This window comes from Berghia stephanieae, chromosome 5 (genome assembly GCF_034508935.2).
Source record: "Berghia stephanieae isolate SIO BIC M18660-M18661 chromosome 5, UCSD_Bste_1.3, whole genome shotgun sequence".
Taxonomy (NCBI): domain Eukaryota; kingdom Metazoa; phylum Mollusca; class Gastropoda; order Nudibranchia; family Aeolidiidae; genus Berghia; species Berghia stephanieae.
Window position 1 is genome coordinate 72957541 of NC_088364.1, and position 16055 is coordinate 72973595.

The window sequence follows — 16055 nt, forward strand, 5'->3', positions numbered from 1 at the left end:
TTTAGTTTCTAACCCAACACGTTGTTTTAATCAGTGTTTTTAAATTGTTTAGTTTTTTTCTTAGTTTTTTTCTTTTATTTTTGTTGTTGTTCTTTTACAATGCCTTCCCTTGTTTTTACAAAGTGTTGTCTTGTTTTAACATCAACTACTTCAACAGAAATAGCAAATGAAAGTTGTCTGTTCTTATTTATTAGCATGACGAATCACCAAATCAATTTTGAATGTTTGTGCATTGTTTTGCTCATCTGTGATATAGTTCCAAATACGACACACTTTTATTTCATCAAGATAGTGTGACTTGTTGAATTTGTTTGTCGTGGAACTTTACTTTCAATTCATGGCATGAGTTTTTGACATTTGTTTAGTGTTAACTATGCCAGCTTTTGCCTCCTTCCAGACAATATAATATTACGTTTATCTTTGCCATTGATAGAAATAGATTAAGTGAAAAATTACAATCATATAGTAAGATAAATATAGATATATGATTATAAGCTTGCTTCTATGATTACATAATAAAACTGGAATGGTAGATTGCTTCTTTTAAAATCTGGTAAAATCTGACATTCATTTACTTACCCAAAGTGTTCTAGCATATACTGATTCCTGTTTGTTATATAAGATTAAACTACAGGAGCTGAGTAATCTTTTGACTTAATATAACAACAATGTACTAAATGATATGAATTAAACAGAATAGCTTGTTATGAATCTTTGTGTTAGATTTTATTCTTAATTTTTTTTTGGGGGGACAAAATGATGAAAATCTGTACTTGCTTCGAGTTGTCATTATTTGAAGTTGTGAGTGACGCATACAGCCCTTCCCACCCAACTGGTAAAAAATTGATAAGTATTGAAATATTTTGAAGTGTTTAGACTGAGACCTTAAGGGAATGAAATAAATTTTTGCATGTTGCTTCACAAAGATTTGAGACTAAAACTAAATTAAACATAAACTTTACAATTATTTCTTTATCTAATGAACACTTGATTGATGTTGCCTGATTGGTCAATGATGGATAACTCTTGCTTTAAGTTTGGCCTTGATTCATCCTTGTATTGCATTTGAGTAACATGTAAAATGCGTTTCATTAGCCCCCCCTTACCTGAATATTATTGAAATTGGCATTTGTAACTTTTTTTATTTGCTCAGTTTAATAAGTTTGAACATGAAAGTAAAGTAGCCTGCTTTGAACATTTTTTAAATGCATTCGTTATACAAACCATTTTCCAAGCTGATTATGTTTGCTTTGTATTTAAAAATCTGATTGTTCAGGTATAATTGAGGAGATGAGTTTTAAAACAGCTAAGTCTACTTTTCATCATTTTAAGAGAGTCGCTATATTTTTTTCTCTTTTAATTAATGAATTAAAGAGAAAAATACTCTTCTTTGCCTTATGTAAAATGCCTGACTTTGAAAATGCAGCATTTGACTGGTGATTCCAATGCATCCAGTAGATTGGCTGATAAAATATAAACTCCTTTTCTATCTGGGTGTCAGTGAGCAGGTTATGAATGTCACCCCCTCAATTGTTTAGGAGACAACTGACAAAAGTTCACTTCCCCTGATTTGAATAGGTAGTTTCTTTTGGAAAATGTCAGCGTTTCCTTTTCTTATTCCATTTTCTTAGACTCTTTTCCAAGTAGATGACCACCTGTAGATATGAATATTATTTTAAAAAATACAGGAGCCCATATCATTGGTGGTTAGACACTATTTCTTGGATGCTGTCTATCCTGTTTCTGTTCCAGGAAATGAAATAAACTCTTTCGACACCATTTTGTACAAAGTTAGGTGTTTGATGCTCAACAGCCACGATTTTCCTAAATATTTTTGATCCTGTTGTTATTTAAATCTTTTCTATTTCCATCTCCGTTTGTTTTTGTTTTTTTTTTTAATTTCAAAAATATATTTTGTCTTTTATTTACGATTTATTTCTGGGTTTGTTTTTTTTTTAAAGAGTTAATAGAAATTACAGACAGTATGGGGAAATAAAAGTTGCATGTTTTGTCAAACAGCTGGCAAGAGAATATTATTGTAAAACGATTTATTTGTTAAATTTAATCAAACACTCATACTGTTATTATAGTCAACGGTATTTTTTTTTTGTGTGACTTCATTACTTTATCCTCAGCTGTCTCAAACTTCTCTTCTCTTCTATCTTCTGTACTATCATCTTTCAACTATCTTTCCTTGTGTCAGGAAAGTTCACCAAAAAATGTTCACTACTTATCACAGGCAGGAATCGATTGTTTTGTACGTTTCCATAGTATAAGACCATGATAGTTTATGTAGAGATACCTTAATACTCCTTTCTCCAACCAAGCAATTCCTGTTCCCTTTGTTCTTTTTGAAAAGATTTTTCATTAAAAAAAAAATAAATTTAGTTTTGTTTAATTCCCTTTTTTTCTTTCCACTTTGTTGACTATTTCTTTTTGGTTTATTTTGATTTCCTTTTTAATTTTTTTTTTTCTTTAAAGTTTTAATTTTCATTTTCTTTTTACATTTTATAAGTTTTTATATTCAATTGTTTCACTTGAAGGATTTTGAGTATTAATTGAGTTGTATATATATGTATATTTTAATTAGACAAATTTATCAAAGGAAAGAAATGAATTTTGGTATTTATCTTGTGGTCAACACATGTGTCATATATAAGATTCTACACCTCTTACTATTATATTGCAGTCTTTAATTTCTAAGAAGTTCAGATAAAAACAATTACATCCATGATTTTCATTTTTTATTAAAACAAAAAGCCAACAACTTTCCATCCGTTGTATGATAAAGTTGAATTAAATTCACATTGGCTTGAATTATCATAAACGAGAGTTAAGCAATGTTAAGATAGTTTGAACCACAAGCTTTGGTTCTGACGGAACATGCAAAATAGATATAGAAAAAATATAAACAAAACTGTCATAATCACCAACGTTTGAAGATTGAGCTGTTAACACAGACATTACACTAGGGATCAGACTGTTTTCACCCTTTGACAGGGGAGATATTTCTGCTGAACTACTCTCTGTTGTCTGAGTTAGCACTTGGTCTGCATGGCCTGTAGACTGTGAAAGGCTGAAAGACAAACAAAAATAATACCAGCTTTGTAAAACAAAAACAATATACCAGCCAAGGAACTTACAGGCGCAAAACTTTTCTTCTCCCAACAGTAGATGGCAATACATATGATACTTAAAACCAGGCAAAATCGTAGTAAAGTTTGACGAAGCATTGTGCGTTTTGTGTTGTCCCCTTTTTATATGAGTCACAAAATTTACTCACTTTATTTTTCTCTCCACTAACGTTTTAGTCCCTTCTAATCTGGATCCGTGATATTGAATAATCAATATTATTATTATTATTATTATTATTATTATTATTATTATTATTATTATTATTATTATTATTATTATTATTATTATTATTATTATTATCGTTATAATTTCTCAATTAATGAAATTTGTGTTTGTTGTATGCTGTTTATTTTTGTTGATTGATACACTGTTTTTAAAGATCCTATTAGTTATACTGAGGAAGGGGATTACAAGTAATATTTGCTTACTTATTCATTTTCTTTTTTTCCTGATTCATGACGAAGCTGTCCTTGTCTGCCTTTTGTTTTAATTGTTTTTAATGTTTAGATACGGAACAAGCTGTTAATTGGAACATTACTTAATGGAAACAATTTGTTGTGAGACTATTCATATTCTGTATAATTAAAAAGTAATGTTTTTGGACAAGTATTCTGATCCCCAGTCTCAATTTGGGATTCGTGACTGGTTTAACCAGATGTTTAAATTCCTATCTTTATTATTATTATTATTGTTATTATTATCAAAATTATTATTATTATTATTATTATTATTATTATTATTATTATTATTATTATTATTGTTGTTGTTGTTGTTGTTGTTGTTGTTGTTGTTGTTGTTGTTGTTGTTGTTGTTGTTGTTGTTGTTGTTATTATTATTAATGTTATTATTATTAATGTTATTATTATTAATGTTATTATTATTATTATTATTATTATTATTATTATTATTATTGTTGTTGTTGTTGTTGTTGTTGTTGTTGTTGTTGTTGTTGTTGTTGTTGTTGTTGTTGTTGTTGTTGTTGTTGTTGTTGTTATTATTATTAATGTTATTATTATTAATGTTATTATTATTAATGTTATTATTATTATTATTATTATTATTATTATTGTTGTTGTTGTTGTTGTTGTTGTTGTTGTTGTTGTTGTTGTTGTTGTTGTTGTTGTTGTTGTTGTTGTTGTTGTTGTTGTATTATTTATTATTATTATTATTATTATTATTATTATTATATTATTATTTTTATTATTATTATTATTGTTGTTGTCGTTGTTATTATTGCAATTATTATTATTATTATTATTATTTGCAATTATTATTACTATTTACAAAGGGCCCCACTCCCAACCAAGCAGATTTGGAGATGGGGGTAAGTGGCTCGGGGGTAAGTGTAGAGATGTATGACATACGCTGCCTACCTACTTACCCAACAACCAACCAATCAAAACTACATCCGGTGGCTAGGCCAAAAAATACACGCAATGCAACCATAGAAATATGTTGAGTTGGTGTATGGTAGATTCATTGTTAACTGAAATGTTCAGCATAATTTGTTATTGCTTCATTGAAGAGGAAAGCTCTGTGTTTATGAAATGTAGAAAGTAAATATATATCTTTTTTAGAATAAAAGAATATTATTTAAATTTTTTTGGTCCAAAAATTATATAAAGCGAAAAAAGAAAAAAAAGGATAAGAAAAGAAGAAAGATAAAATAGCGTAAAGTTTTGAAAATTATTTTACATATAGATGAACTATAATTCATATTTCCAAAGTCTATAGCAAAGCAGTTTCAAAGAGTGATGTGAAGTGGCTATGAGTATTCATAGTTCAAGAGCTTTTTTTCTCTTTAAATGAAGGCCATGAACAAAGATGTAGATTATTTCGCTTGGTTTTTAATTGACTCAAAAGCTTGCTTTTTAGTTCCCTTATTTGTACAATATTATATATTATATTCTTTAGTTTCACAAAATAATGAATCGGATAAATTGTTTTGTTTGTTTTTGTTTTTTTTTAATTTTTACATTGATATAAAGATGGGAATGGTTTGTTGGTGCATGGTTGATTTTATCAGTTCAAAAGGGGTTCAAGTGATTTTGCCTGAATCGGCATACTGTAATATGTGACCCACCGTCTCAAAGCAGTATTTTGTCGGGATACACTCGGTTAGGGAAATTGAATTCATATCCACAAATATCAAACTTTGGTTTACTTTCTCTACTCTACGTCATGGTGGAATATAAATACTATTTATTGCTTTGCAAAAACTTCTAAGGTCCGATTTATCATCATTCTATCTCTAAATTTACATTTTTGGGTTATGAATCATCCCGACATAATTCCGTTTTGAGACGGAGGGTCACATATGGTGGCTGATTAATTTTTGAGATTTAAAAACTTTCCTGAAATGAAGACGGGTTTGTTTGATTTGTTTTTTTTGTTTTTTTTTTTTAAATCCTGGTTGTGTCTTCAGCTATTCACTTTTTAAAATTTTACAAAAATGTGACAATGCTTTATGTCTTTAAAGAAAATTGCATTCAATGCCAATCTGCTAAAAGGGACAGATCCAAGCAAGATGTTGTTGATCTAATTAAATTAAGATGATATATTGCAATTAGATATACATATCTATGTGTGTGTTTGAAAAAATGAGTAAACGTAATTTAAAGGAAAGTTGGACTAAGAATACACGTGAAATAACGAAGGCACAATCAAAAAGTTTAATCTGGATGAAAAATATTCGTTTTTTTTCTCTCTCCCGATTTCCTTTTTTAAAAAAATATGCTAACTTTTATACTTTGGCGACAAAATATGTTATTCAAATGAGAGATACATTGTCAGGTATTGTATAGTATTTAAAGTATTAGTTCCACCCCAGAATACAGCCAGATTCTACCGACTCTTCAATAACGTATTCATACAGAACCTATGTATTGCTTGGTTTCCACCATGATTAAACTCTGCTTGCTATCCTCCCAGTCCATCCCTTACATTGTTACAATTACAATGACATACAGTACAGCATGGAAATCTCGAATGAGTAGGATCCAGGCTTATTTGTTCGAGATTTCCATGTTGATAATAATAAGAAATGAAGTGAGTAGGCAGGTGCCAGAAGACAACAGAGAATAAAAAAAACTTCATGGCTCGAACCCACAACCTTACTTGCACGACAACTCCCCCTGACTGGGGAGATTGTGACTCTACCTTATGAGCTATCCACGACCCCAAAGTTTGGGGTTGTAGTTGTTGTCTTCTGGCACTTTCCTACTCACTTCATTTCTTGTTATTATCAACATAAGTTCCTGCTCCACCCACTTTTCTGAGTTAAACATTTCCGTGTTGAGTATTTTACGAAGATTTTGAGTGAGGTAAACGTGGGGTGGTTTTTTAAAGTTCCCATTATAATGATTACATCACACCCCCTCTGTATATTGAACTGCGTCAAATATGAGGTTAGCATGGTTCTGGTACTTAGCGGGTTTGGTGGGTCTTTGTTTCATTCAATAACTTATAATAATAATAGTAATAAGAAAAAGCCAGCATGTGGCATTGCTGATCACACATTCAGCACCTGAGGTCATTACTTACGATTACGGTACCCATCACTATCACTCACTTATATCCCTGGTGCCTTTCCTCTCACCCCGTTTTCCCCATCCTTTATCACTTGTTCCATAGTTCTCACTGGTCTCTTACTGTGGTACTGGTAGAGGCATAAGACAAAGGTCGAAAATGCTTCTTGCACCCCCTCTACACACACACACACACACACACACACACACAACACATACGTAATACTTTGGTCACAGGGAGAATGATGGCATTTTTTCTTTTCTGTGTTGCAAACATAAGGCAAAAGAATAATATCCTTGAACTCACAAGTGAATGTCCATCATGCTTGAGATTTCTGTGTTGGCCTCTGAATGCGTTAGACATGATTTTAAAGACGTGCGTGTTCAAGATCTCCTTGTGGCACTGTAGTTGGATAATTTTGACTAACACGATATCATGATATTTTAACTTTGGCACAAAGAGAAGACTTAAATGCCCAGTTATTGGTGGTTAAATCTTATGATTTGACAGAGATTTGTTCTTGTAAGTCAGTACACACACACACACACACACACACACACACACACACACACACACACTCTCTCTCTCTCTCTCTCTATCTCTCTCTCTCTCTCTCTCTCTCTTTCTCTCTTTCACTCTCCCTCCATCCTGGCAAATCAGTTCAATGTAATTTTGCAAGCAATAGTGTTAATCTTTTCTTATCTCTGCTTTCTATCTCCTAATTTCACTCAACATGGTGAGTGCTCAGAATGCTGAATATTTGTCCAGATAGGTGTGCGTGAGATCTGTTGCAATTTGCTGTCCTGTCATTATCAATTTAGAGAAAGAAACAAATTCCAAATCAACAGTTCATCATAGCTCCTCAATTTGTCCTTGCAGATTATTTTGAAGTTTCTGGTTCAAGTGTCACTTTAAAGTTGCCTTGTACTTGTATATATTATTTGTAACACGTGCTTTTCATACCTACAGTCATTTTTAAAGATTCTGTTTTTAGGTCGGAGCCTTGTGGCACTATAGAAATATTTTTATTGTGTGATTTGTCTTAAATATGAATTTTAATTTTATCCATGCATGTGAAATCTTTCAGATCTTTTTTTACTTTATAATATATTATATACCTTTTTTTTTTTTTTCATTCAAGTGTTTTTATTTCTTTCGTTCATTCTTCTTTTTAATTGCCGTTTCTCGATTTAAAAAAAAAAAAATAATAATAAAAATCTCCCACTGATACAAATACGTAAATGTACTTTAATTTCCTCTGAATATTCATTGTCAATGTTATTTGATTTTTTTTTTTCAGCTGAGTTAAATTGAGAGAGAAAATTATAGACCTAACAAGAGGTGCTGCCGATTGGGGGGGGGGGGGGGGTATATGCATGACTAATTTCTTTTGTATTTAGATGTTGTGTTGTTGATTTTAAAACCAACGCCACCAACTTGCACAATACAAATGTAATGTTTTTATTTGTTTTCTGTGTTATGTGATGATGTTAACCCGCACTTTGTTCTTGGTTTTTTTTTTTTTATTACTTAACTTTTTAATTAACAATGTCAAATGTTCTGGAAGAAATAAATTTAAAAAATAGAACACAATATTTTAAGCTGCAATTAAATCCGATTGGAGTCAAGATAATTAAGATTTACATAGACGAGACAGAAGAATCAGTTTACTGTAGCTAGAGATTGTAGATGTTGTCACAGAATATAATAACCTATCTAGGCACTTGAAAGTAAATGGATTATTGTTTTGAGAAAGAAATACATTCAGTGGGAATTCTCGTAAAAAAAAAAATTCTTTGTATAGCACAGGTCTGTAGATTTTGATTTCATAATAGCCAAGCTACCAAGATGCATAACTTTAACAAATCCTTTACTAATTTAACAACAAATACAAATTGATTAAATCAGATATCAGTGTCCTGAAATATGTAACAATGCTAATCCAATTTCCTTACAAATTTTGATATTAAAATCCATATATATATATATTTTTTTTTAAAAACTACAGTATTGATTCACCTCTATAGATTACAGAATAATGAGGATTACTTATCGCCTAACTAAAATAATGAGAATTGTCAATTTTGTGAATCATCAAAATGTAATTTCTTAATATGCAATCAGTAGATGCTCTTAAATATAATCTTATTTTTTTATTATTTTTAAAAAAATTGTTTGCTGGGTTATTGTTTATTTTCAAGTCTTTCAATTTCCATATAGATTGATATTGATTTCTGTTTCTCCTAATTCGTCGATCATGAAGTTAAACGAACTGTGCTTTTCTCTATCTTTTGGCTTGCAAATAATAGTTTTCAGCAAATGTTTTTGTTTTTTTTCCAAGATGTGAAACTTATATTGTGTTTATTCCAAAGACTGTCTTTTAAGTTTTAATTGAATATTAATCGGGAGTTTATCATTGGCTAAATATTTATTTCATTTATTTATTTTTTTAAACAATAATATTTTGAAATAAAAAGGTTAATTTCAGTTCAATAATTATGCTAGTTATAAAGGTTATAATTTACTATTGCAATTTTTTGTGTGACTCACCTCATTATATTTATTATCATTTTTTTGTATTTATTTCAATAAAGGAAGTCAATCAAGCATTCGTGGATGAAAATGGAGAACCAGGAATGGTGAGGTGGAATCTCAACTTTCTTTTCTTTTTGGTGAAATGCAAAGATATGATAAGATGCAAGTAGATTTGAATATTTATAAACAATTTCACAATGTTTAATGTATTCCTCCAGTAGGTTTCGAGGAACCAAATGTAAATGTCATACAGAGAGGCAGTTTATTTATACAATCATTCCTACAATGTCTTTCACTTTCACTGTCTATGGCCTGGTACTCATTCACGCAGGCGCTAAAATGACCCGTGTGTGTTGTAAATGCAGTAAAACCTCTAAAAAAAAAACACATGAGACACACACACACACACAATGGCTTTGCCCCAAGAATGCATCACACAGAGTGAGAATTTCGTAGTCACTGACCCAGCATAGCATAATATGACTTGAACTTTGATACAAGATGAAAACTGATAGCAGAAAAAAGAAATTGATTGATGGGGAGGAGGGAGGGAGGAGAAGGATTGAAGTAAAGCATTGGACAAGGCGTTTACTTTACAGCAGGGATATTTTGATTTTGAATGCTTTGGGACTGACTCAATGTGTTTGAGATATCTGGGAATTCGTGATTAATTTATTCACCATGTTTATCAGTGCACACCCAACCAATTATCACATGCCCCCATCTTTCATATGTTTTCAAAATAACTTGATATTGTTGTCTTTTTGTGCTGAATCTTACAATAATGACTTTATTTCTTTGCTGCAACATTGTATACAATGCTGAGCAAAATACTGAATATGTTTAAAGTCAAGAGAATTTTGATAGAAATGAGTTTTCTTGATAAAAGAATAGTTGATACTAGCTTGTCATTGTATTTTTCAATAAAAAATGATAATCGTTGTGTTCTCATAATATATATACACGTCTACCATCTCTTTGTTGCAGGAATCTGCTCGAAACAGTCAACAACAAGGGGTATGTACGACACAATGTGTTTGTATGTATGCATGTTTGTGTGTGCGTGTGAGAGAGAGAGAGGGAGAGGGAGAGAGGGAGAGAGAGAGAGAGAGAGAGAGAGAGAGAGAGAGAGAGAGAGAGAGAGAGAGAGAGAGAGAGAGAGAGAGAGAGAGTGAGAAAGACAGTTATGTCTGGGTGTATGTCATTATTATTTTTATCATTATCTTAATTTGATTTGTCAGCACCTTTGGGTGCATTTAAAAAAAAATTGAGATGGGAGTGAAATAGATGAAAATGTTAATTTTTCGAAATGCTTTGGCAGGGCTGGGAGGGTTATGGGACCTGAATAACATTTTCATGTCAAAATACAGACCAAGGTGGCTGGGTATCAGGCAGCACACAAGGTGAAATATCAATTTTGACGTGTATATATTTGCAGTTCTGATACTGACTGAATACAATTGTGGGCTTGTTTTAACATTTTTTATAATGGACAAAATTCTGAGTTGGTTTGAGAGTATTTCCATTCCATACAACAAGGGGCCCATAACTATTTGGGTTATCAGACCTGCAAATAAGTACACGTCGATAAGTTTTCATTCTAAACGAGAAAAACTAAATTAGAAATTAAAAAATAATTAACAGAATGGAGGGAAGGGTGGAGGGGGGGGGGGGACAAGTTTTTAAACAGATTCAAACAAAGGCCATATTTTTATTTTTATCATTTTACTGTCTTTATTTATGCTTGGTGTGACAACATCATTTAAGGGGCAGCGTGGCTCAGTGGTACGGTCTTTGCTTCCTACCCGAAAGGTACCGAGTTCAATCAACCGCCGCTGTGTTGTGTGACCTTGAGCAAGTCACCTCGCCCTAGCTCACTTTGCGGCGCTGCTCTGCGGCTGGCACCTGGGTTATTCCTGTCTTCCCTTGGAATAGACCCTGAAGACAAATTTCCCCTTGGGGATGAATAAAGGGAATTATATTTTTATTTTTTTATTTAAATATTCTGTTAATTATCATCTTAACAATGATCAGGACGACGACGAACCTCTTCTCATGGCTGGCAATGTAAGTTTGTGGATGGTGAGGCTTTGGTCGTTGATGGCATTTCATTTAACATCTTCTTTTTACTCCTTTTACAGGCAGGGTTCGATTTGTATATAGAATTCTGTTTTCACTAAAAGAGCAGATGCAGTTATACAGCTCTGACTTCAACAACTCAAGTTACAATAACTCACTCAATCCTAGAGATTTTTGCTGCTTTCCAAAATTGGAAAAAATGAGCATGTACATAGATAGTTCTATCCAATTATCATTAACATGTAAAAACTAAAAACATTAGCTTTGATACTACACCTATAATTTGTCTCAAAAAAATGTAATAAATAGGTATGGGGTAAAAGTAATCCGGGGTAAACTACGGATATAGTGAGTGAGATTGATAAAGCCAGAGTTGTACAGCTGTAATCGTATGTGGGTGAGATGGCCAAATGGATAAGGAATTACACTAACACACCCAAGTTCAAGTCCTTTCGGTCACCTCATTTTACTATTTTTGAACAAGAAACTTAGCCCCTATTGCCCACTATGCAGTGCTCGCTGCTTAGTGGCTGAAGCCTAGGTTGTCAATGTCTTAATTGGGATCCCTTGTAAAGCACTTTTAGCACGTTAAGTGGATAGTGTGCTTTATGAAAACTAAGTTTGTTTTTGTTTTGTTTTTTTGTTTTTTTTAAATTTAGAGACAGACAATAAGGAAAATCTTTCTTTGAGGATGAATAAAGGGAATTATGTCTATTGTTATATTTATCATGCCATGTTACAAATCGAACCCTACCTAGGAGGTTAATGTTTTTTATTAGAGTATTAAATCTCTTTGTTTTCCCTCTTTATTTTCACAAACTGTTTTGACTTACATACTAATATAACAAAAATGGTCACGAAATAAGAGAATGCTAAGTATCATGGATTGTCATACTGAAGCTATGTCCTGTTCTGCCATTCAATTTGCACAGTTCAGTTCATGACTGGCCTATTGATTTATTTTCCACACAGGCTTTGGACGTTGAAATGGAGCGATTGCTTTTTACTGTTTTCCACGTATTATTTTGCATAAGAGCGATTGTTTTTTTACTGTTTTCCATGTATTATTTTGCATAAGAGCGTTTTTTTTTTACTGTTTTCCGCTTATTATTTTGTATAAGAGCGATTGTTTTTTACTGTTTTCCATGTATTATTTTGCATAAGAGCGATTGTTTTTTACTGTTTTCCATGTATTATTTTGCATAAGAGCGATTGTTTTTTACTGTTTTCCATGTATTATTTTGCATAAGAGCGATTGTTTTTTACTGTTTTCCATGTATTATTTTGCATAAGAGCGTTTTTTTTTTACTGTTTTCCGCGTATTATTTTGCATAAGAGCGATTGTTTTTTTACTGGTACAAAAAAAAAAATACTCGAGACTATTTTGGAAAACTTGTTTGTTTTTTTAAAGCAGAGGCAAATTTTTACTTTCAAAAAATTGAAATGTCAAAGTAGCTCATTGAAAACTATGCAGGGGTCAAAACAACAATGTAAATTTCCCATGAGTCACTGTAACACCAACTCTCATTTCTGAATGGGGTATTGGGGTAAATCTTTAAATCACCTTGCAGTTTTCACAATGTGCTATCTCTGATCTAATACAACATATCTTGTTTATAAATAAATTTAAAAGTCACAAATGTAAATATGTAATTATAATCGATTCTCTTTTGTTCTCCTCTGAGCCTCAAGGCCTTTGGAACTTTAATTCCAGTTTCTATGGTGTTAAATGGATAAAAGTAATTAATTGCTTGCTACCTATTGGATTTGATACCAATACCTGTCATCTGCATTTTTTGCGGCCGCAAATATCAGGGCGATCCGCAAATTTCCCAAAATTGGCAAATCGTGGCAAATTTTGGGAAAATTGGCAAATCGCGTGGCAAATTTTTTTGGGGAAAAAAAAGAAGCGAAAACAAAATAACGGAAAAAAAAGTGCGAAACTTGAGAAATGTTGCAACTTTGCCTGGGCCCAAACCAAGGGTGTGATTGTCTGAAAGTTTGGGCGCATAAATCGCTTTACATTGTGTAAATTAATAAATGTAGCCTCCTTAAATGTAATAAATTGTCTTTTATATATTTTTTTTTCTATATCGCGTGTTAATTTTTACTGAAACGCTTAGTTCTCCTCGGCAAATGTTTTGGCAAATTTAAGTCTTTTTAGCAAATTTCTTGGCAAATTTTGGGGGTTTTTTTTGGCAAATTTTCGCAAATTTTAGGTCCCAATTGGCAAAAAATGCAGATGACAGCAATACTATTCTATCGCAAAATAATTTCCAGGGAGAGGGAAGGTGTCAGAAAAAAATATCTACACTTCAAGGATGTTATTAAAGTATTCTTAAATCATTGAATCATTTGGGGTTTTTTAAATCCATAATGAAGAAATGCCCTTTAGTCTGTTTTCAAGGTTAACTAATTTGTGTATCATTAAAAGATGTTTCAATGCATGTTTTTTAGGTGTGTAAATTGGAAACAGACATATTTTATGTTTACTCCAAATCCAATCAAGATTGTGATTCACCTTCTTAGAACTAACACACTTTTTTTTCCAAGACATTCTATTTGTGTTCTTTCATCATTGTTGTAACTAACAGTACGTTTGTCACTTATCACGTTTTTTGTTCATTCTGATTTGACTTGTGTAACATGTATCATTTCTCCACAATTGTGACCTATAGTCTCAAAACGGTATTATAGCACCCCTTCTGTAGTCTCTAATACGAATAAACTGGTCAAGCTAAAAATGCTGAAAAGATTGCTTGTGACGTGATTGTATTATAGACTTTATAACAATGGTCTAGGTCAGCAGTCATATATAAAAAAGTTATGTCTCCTGACCTTCACCTTTTAAAATAATTTTCCGTGGCTCTGCACTAAACCGAAATTGTAATGAACTTATTACGTCATTTAAATAATGCAAACAAAGGTGAGTAATATGCAACAATGGGATTTAAAAAATTTTGTTTTTGAGAATTTGATTGAAACTAAAATTGGCTGCCAATCTGATCTTAATAATGATAATAATAATGATAATAATAATAATAATAATAATAATAATAATAATAATAATAATAATAATAATAATAATAATAATAATAATAATAATGATAATAATAATAATAATAATAATAATAATAATAATAATAATAATAATAATAATAATAATAATAATAATAATAATAATAATGATAATAATAATAATAATAATAATAATAATAATAATAATAATAATAATAATAATAATAATAATAATAATAATAATAATAATAATAATAATAATAATAATAATAATAATAATAATAATGTAATATACTTATATAGCGCTCATTAATCCACTGACAGTGGTGCTTCACAATCACTCAGATTATAGAAACTAGCATTCACACTAACACGTTTACACACATACACCAGTACATCCACATACGGAAACTTCTCCACGTCCACATACGCAAACTCTTTACATATACACATTACTACCCTGAATTAAAACATAAAGCATATTATTAATTGTCGAGAAACGCTCTTCTAAATAATTCTGTTATCAATTTCTTTTTAAAGGTTTCTAAATTTTCACTATTCTTAGTATTATAAGAAAGGGAATTCCACAACCTGGGCGCAGTCACTAGGAAGGATTTCTGTTAAGATTCTAATATTTTAATATCTATTTAATTAAAAATAACAATGATTATTTATAGAAAACTGTACTATAATGAATTATAATGCTGTTTTTGACCAATATTGAATATTTCATGACCTAGGAGAAGCCCTCCTGAGGTGGGACCGCCTCTCAGTCTGAAAATTCCATAAAGGTCAAAAACTGTGTCATGTTGGTGTGGGCCATGGGCCAAAATTGTTTGTTTTTTTGGGTTGCAATATTTACTACCAGACATTAATTCATCACTTTTATTTTATTTTACTTTTTTACTACCTTGCTTTATAAAGTTACCTAAATAGCGTTTATTTATTCATTCTTGTAAACCAATTTCCTCACGGGTGAATAAAGTTTTGATTTATATATTTATTTATTTGATAACCAGAAAAGTGAGGTTTTAGTTTTTGTCACTCTTTCAGCGCCATTGACCGCACTGTGCGGCCAGAGCAGAATCTGTTCTACTGGGCAATGGCCGTACAGTGTGACCGGTCTTGAAAGGAAAAAAGAATTATGTAATCCAATCCTACTTTCTACAAAAGTACTATAAATTGACCCAATGGTCATTTCCTTCATCAGAACATTTATTTGGCCCTGGGTGGAGATTTTAATCGAGATTGTGCGCTGAATTCGAATGTTGCTATGTCTTAGCTTGTCATTCTCATGCTTCCTAAATGTGAATATAGCCTCAGCGCTCAAAGAGTTAAGGAACTATGTCAATTGTCTTCAATAAATTTTAAAAAATTAATTTAAGTTTCATTTCATATTCTGAGCCGTAAACTCTAATTTTTCAAACGAAATTACCCTGGCATTGTATGATGCCATTTTGAGGCTATGGGTCTGTATTACTTCACTTCAGTAAATTGTTCACTTTTCATCATCAACATAAACTGAATGACCACGATATAATATATCTGTATGAAAAATGTATGAATGGCACCCAAAAAAGTTGTGTGAAATCAGACCCATTCACGGTTGTCCTGTTATGTGTTGGAATGATGAATGATTGCTCCAGTATTAGGTGTTTTGTTGGTGTTGTTACGTTCTGTACTTTACTCTTTATTTGATGCTGACCTCCCATAGCGGGCAGGGAGGTACATAGTGTGTCTTCTATCCCCTTATATCTGTT

At 31.5% G+C, this 16055-nt stretch overlaps 1 protein-coding gene across 37 annotated transcripts in view; it reads left to right on the top strand.

The window, feature by feature from the left end:
* Positions 1 to 16055, top strand: part of LOC144973557 (V-type proton ATPase 116 kDa subunit a 1-like) — a 65377-nt gene that overhangs the window by 39631 nt on the left and 9691 nt on the right. For 4 of the 37 annotated variants that reach the window (XM_078916123.1, XM_078916130.1, XM_078916126.1 and 1 more), the window contains 4 exons: positions 4424 to 4474; positions 9258 to 9302; positions 10186 to 10215; positions 11233 to 11280. In XM_078916123.1, coding sequence (XP_078772249.1) covers positions 4424 to 4474; positions 9258 to 9302; positions 10186 to 10215; positions 11233 to 11280 — 174 coding nt within the window. Of the gene's footprint in view, positions 1 to 4423; positions 4475 to 9257; positions 9361 to 10185; positions 10216 to 11232; positions 11281 to 16055 lie in introns of all 37 variants that reach the window. The other 33 variants (XM_078916125.1, XM_078916135.1, XM_078916129.1 and 30 more) reach the window with 13 other exon arrangements.